At 32.4% G+C, this 5,425-nt stretch overlaps 1 protein-coding gene across 1 annotated transcript; it reads right to left on the bottom strand.

Moving 5' to 3' along the window:
- Window positions 1-2,508, bottom strand: LOC123888940. Its single transcript, XM_045938107.1, has 3 exons — window positions 1,445-2,508; window positions 427-1,107; window positions 1-278 (listed from the first exon to the last, which is right to left on the bottom strand). Exons 1-3 carry the CDS (start codon window positions 2,060-2,062, stop codon window positions 186-188), a joined length of 1,392 nt encoding a protein of 463 aa, XP_045794063.1. The 5' UTR covers window positions 2,063-2,508; the 3' UTR covers window positions 1-185.
- Window positions 2,509-5,425: the final 2,917 nt, after the last annotated feature.

Genomic DNA, 5,425 nt, shown 5'->3' with positions numbered 1-5,425 from the left:
TATTGGAAAGATAAAATTAAAAGAAATTAAAGGTTGTAATGCCAAATTCCAAACAGAGTAAAACTTAAGATCTCAAAACAATAATGTTAGAATTAAGACAACAACATCAAAATAGTAAATTTTGTGTGGTTGTCTTTGCAAACTTTTCTCAAAGAACATTCAAACACACAACAAAATGTAAGCTCTCATTGCTCCACCTTAACGTCGGTTAAAAGGTGAGCCAAGCCATTTGTAAGGGCAGATGTTGAAGTTAAACCAGCATACAATATGCTGAGAGCCTGCAACAAACACAAAGGTAAATGTATAAGCGCTACTACTAATTAAAGCACTAAAAAATTGAACATTAAGAAATCTATACTAGCTAGTTTTACTATTTCTTAATTAATCTCATTGTAAATAAATATAGGAATTAAAATTTCATAGTACCTCATTAACACCAATGTTGATAACCTTTTCTTTGAGGTCATCAAGAGAAGTTTGAAAATAGTTGATTAAATGTAAAGCTGAAGTTGGAGATGATTGTGTTACAACCAAGTTATCTGTGACAACATAAGTTCTTGGCCCCTTCACATAACCTTCAACAATTCCTCTAAGATAAACAGCTTGTTTATCTGTTACATCCTCAAAGTAATCTCTTTTTTCACAGGTTATAAAACATTCATCGTGATAGTAAAACTCCGAACGTGGCTGACAAATTGGTAAAATTTGGTTGCTTAATTTGAACTGTGGCGCTAAGTGAGGATCAACAATCCTTTTCTTTGCTTCTTTCGTCACAAAATATTTGTTTTCATCTAAATCAACTATGCTCTGGTACAAAGCATCAATACTGCCCAAGGAACAATTCCCTCCAAATATACGTACAACTCCGCCCAAAGGAAACGTGAGAAAACTCAAAAGTAAGTCCGCAAAATCATGATCTGCTTGAGCATACAATATCTTCCCATCTGATTTTCTTAAAACTAGGTTCAGTTTGATTTGAATATCGTTTGTGTTTTCAACATTGTAAGCAAAAATCCTTGATGACTCTTCAAGGGTTGGTTTTGTTCGTAGAAACGAATCGGTCAGAGTTGTCTTAGAAACCAAAGAACACTTTAGCAGATCCAATACCTGTATAGAATATAGTAGTAGCATCAATCAATCAATGATAAAATATAGAAGAAAAGAAGTGGTGTACCGCTATGTTTGGTATACAGCTATGTTTTATGTCATTTCATACTTATGAGTTAGTTCGACCACTAATTTTACCAAACACAACAAATTCAATCAGCTAGCTTATTCGCTATAAGCTAAAAGGCTAGCTTATAAGCTATCCTTTATAAGCTCATGCGCTATAAGCTAGCTTATCAGCTATCCGCTATTTTTTACCAAACTGAGCCATAATGTACCAATCAAATTGTTAAAAAGAAAAAAGAAACATATAGAGAGCAGGGATATAAAAGAAAACCTTTTGCTTAGTAACATTGATGGCAATTTCCTTTGCCAAAGTAATGTTTTTTATTCCAGAACTATGGAGCATACTAAAGCTTGTAAAATCCATGGAGTTTGGAATGACCCTTAGATCATCAGTAATAACAAAAGTTGCACCATCATTAACAAATCCATTGCAGAATTGTTTATTGAGACTAACAACAGGATCCAAATGAATACCACAACCACATATTGAGGAAGTGCTAAGAACATGAGACATATGGCAACGAAAAAAATCCGTACAGATGTAGTAATTTGTGGGTTGAGAGTCGTCAATATTAAGTTTAAGATCGCTGCAATAATCTTCGAGTGAGTAACTTGGCTGCAATAACATTTCTTTGCTCGTTTCTGTTTTCATACATTCTTTGTCAAGATCAGCCACACTTTGGTAGAGATTGTTGAGACAACCAATTGTAACTGGTCCCGTGTTCGACTCTTTTTGAACAAGTCTTGTGATTGTTCCTAATGGAAATGTTAAGAAGCTACAGAGAATATCAACGAAGTCCTTCCCTGCTTCAGCAAAGATGACTTTGTTGCTCTCTTCATCCACCACAAGTTTCAATGGCACGTAGTCCTCTGTTTTAGTAGCAGCCATGGCAGCAAGTAGAAGCAACTAAAAAACTTATTGGGTAAAATTTGATATTGGAAACTTGAGACAGAGTGTTTCTAATTGGATACTCCTACCTATTCAGATTTCTTTGTCCCTTTTTAAGCAAGTAAAATCACTTATTGGGTATTAAATGAGTAATTAACTCTTTTGCCACCATATTTGAATCCTCTCACGCTCTTTTGGTGCTACCCTCTGTCTTTTTCTCCATCTAAGCGTGATGATTGATAAATAAGGAAATAAAATGAATGAATGGTTGAGATTAGTGCTGAATACAGGTATAGTGGAGTTTCTTTTTCAAAGCATTATACGAGTAACATGATCAACATACTATTACTAGTACAAGTTTACTTTACTTTACTCAATAAATAAAGGGTTTACTTTACTCAATAAGTTTCCTCACAAAGGGTTTGCTTTATTGGAGAAGCTGTCATGTGCACTTGTTAAGGATAAATAGTAATTATATCTTGAAAAAAGTAAGGCTACATTCGAAAGGGTAATTTAGAAAAGTAAAAATAAAACTTTTAAGCCACTAGGTTTAGTCTAGTGGTGAGGGATTTGGGTAGTATGTTATAAGTCCCGGATTCGATCTACACCTCATTGTAAAAAAAAATAAAAATAAAACAACTTTTGACGTATTCTTGAATAAATGAAAAAGCAAAATTTCCCAATACACTATTGCTATCTATAGTACATCAACAATTCCTTCTTTATCGTGTTCAAAAAAACAATTCCTACTTTAATTACTCTAGGCATGACAATAGAGTGGGGTGGGGATGGATTTTGCCTTCCCCAAACCCAAATCCGTAAAGTTTGAGTATCCTCAAACTCGCACCAATTTTCCAGGGGGATAAAAAGTAGAACCCCAAACTAATATTCAATGGGGTTCGAGCATCCTCATTCTGCTTCACCTCCATATAAATTTATGTTGAGTTTTTGGTCTGGGTCATGATTTAGGTTGAGTTTTGGTACTTCTTTATAAATATAAAAAAGAAAGTGAAAATAGGAAAAACAAAGAAATATAAATAGGAAAAAAGATTTGTTTAATACACAACTTGAAAATAAAAATAAACCTATATATATAATTTACAACTCTGTTTAAGAGTTTATAATTTAAAAGAGATAAAATATAATTAAATATAAGTGTGGAGGGTTCGGAGACGGATTCAGAGTTGGTATCAATGCCTCAATTATCGCTTGGCCCCTCTTTTAAAATTGAGGAAAACCCAATCATTTCAGATTTTTCCCATCAAAATCGAGCCGAGATGGACAGATACACACAGGCATGGGTTATATTGTCATGACTAATTTACTCGAAGAAAAATTACATTGAAACCACTCTAGGGTACAATGACCCATTGCATCAGCCGAAAGTATATGTCTAGTAAGTACAGTACGTAACTTCTTATTGGTTTTATTTTCTTTTTTGCAAATTGTTATATCTTCATTGTAACGTGGGACACTTCTTTTGCCACTGTTGTTATTGAGTAAAGTAAAGTAAACCCATTACGAGGAAACTTAGTAAGGTAAACACTTTAACGAGTAAAGTAAAGTAAACTTGTCTGTTCATCATGTTACTCTTAATTCTTAAATGCAAAGGTCGCTTTGCATAACCTTTTTTTAGTGCAATGCTTTGAAAAAGTAACACCACTATACTTACATTTATACGTAAATTTATAGTACTAGTAGAGTTCCTTCTATCTTAAGTTTCCAAATATTAATAATTAGTTGGTTCAGTGGTGATTGACGCTGAACTTGGTAGGGAGACTACGGTTTCATCCCTCGCAACTACGATTTGGAAGGGGCTATAACCAATTAATGTCAGAACTGACCCCTGAACCAGATTAAAATGGTAGTCAAAGCTGTAAGAAAAAAAAAGTTTCCAAATCTCAAATAGTACCAAGTTCATGGATCATGGCCTAAACTAATAAATATAAGGGTTAAATTTGTTTTTATTCCCTATAAATATCTTAAATTTCGTTTACATTTCTTATAAAAAATTTAAGTTTTGGTCCCTCAAATATTTTCTATCACAATTTTTGATCCTGCTTTTAAGTCAACTTGTGTATATCATTCAAAATTTTAAAAAATTTCTGCAGTGATCTTGCAAAAGAAGTGATTTAAATTACAATAAGTCTAAGTAATACTATAATCTATCATTAAACTAACCCGCAGCAAATTTCACAGGAATTCCTGCAGAAACGTTTCTGCAGGTAAATCCGCATGTAAATGGAATAATTCTAGTACCCAATCACATCACTATTCACTAATAAACATTAAACACAAGAAACATTAATGACCTGAATATGAAAAACGAAATATTGGAAAGATAAAATTAAAAGAAATTAAAGGTTGTAATGCCAAATTCCAAACAGAGTAAAACTTAAGATCTCAAAACAATAATGTTAGAATTAAGACAACAACATCAAAATAGTAAATTTTGTGTGGTTGTCTTTACAAACTTTTCTCAAAGAACATTCAATACTTTTTCTGACAAATTCAATTGAACGTACAATAAACTTTTAAAAAAACCGTTGAATTTCAATGGTCTGAATACATAACTACATATTTTGAATTTTTATAAAAATTTGTGGAGTTGATCTACTCAAATAAGATCTTTAAATTCAACGGTTGAATTGAAGAAATATAATGACGATATCGAATTACTAAGCGGAATAAGTTAATGAAGACTTACTCCTAGAGTAATTGGATCCCTCCTCTTTATTTTAACTGCTCCTCTATTGGTCGAGCTCGGAGGACAGTTGTAAACTTTCTTATGCTTTGCTGTGAAAATAGAGCTAATTAATTCGGCCAATACATGGATTCTTAAACTACTGATCCATTTCTATATTTTTCGATTTCCAACAATAGTTCAAAATACTAGTTTCAAGAATTGACAGTCAACAATAGTAGTAGTAATTACATTGATTTGCTAAGACCATCTCCAATGGTGTAGTACCTATTAGGTACTCATGGTACTTATTAGGTACTACCATTGGAGCACAACACATTTTAGTACCTAATAGGTACCACTTCTAATATAAGAACTCTCTCTCTTCTTTTTATGGGACCCACTTTATTTAATATATTCAAAAAAATTTAATTTTGCAATATTATTTTAAATTAAATTTCAAATTTTAATGATGTGGAGTTATTGATGGAACTCATTTTAGAACTTTTTAAGAAATGCTCCATTGGAGGGGTTGAGTACCTATTAGGTACTATTATTAAAAAAAATAATAAATTGATGATGTGTCTATGTGGGACCATTTAAGTACTCAAAAATGGAGTGCTCCATTGTGGATGCTCTAAGTTCTCTGTACTTAAAAGAAATTTGATTACACTAAATTT

This window comes from Trifolium pratense, linkage group LG6 (genome assembly GCF_020283565.1).
Source record: "Trifolium pratense cultivar HEN17-A07 linkage group LG6, ARS_RC_1.1, whole genome shotgun sequence".
NCBI lineage: Eukaryota > Viridiplantae > Streptophyta > Magnoliopsida > Fabales > Fabaceae > Trifolium > Trifolium pratense.
The sequence above is the reverse complement of the archived record's forward strand: the minus strand, read 5'-3'. Positions and strand labels throughout refer to the sequence as shown.

Coding starts and splice junctions, on each gene's coding strand:
- LOC123888940 (XM_045938107.1), bottom strand. CDS start 2,062: ATGGCTGCTACTAAAACAGAGGACTACGTGCCATTGAAACTTGTGGTG. Junction 1,108..1,444: donor TCAATGTTACTAAGCAAAAG/GTTTTCTTTTAT, acceptor TATTCTATACAG/GTATTGGATCTGCTAAAGTG. Junction 279..426: donor TCAACATTGGTGTTAATGAG/GTACTATGAAAT, acceptor TGTTTGTTGCAG/GCTCTCAGCATATTGTATGC.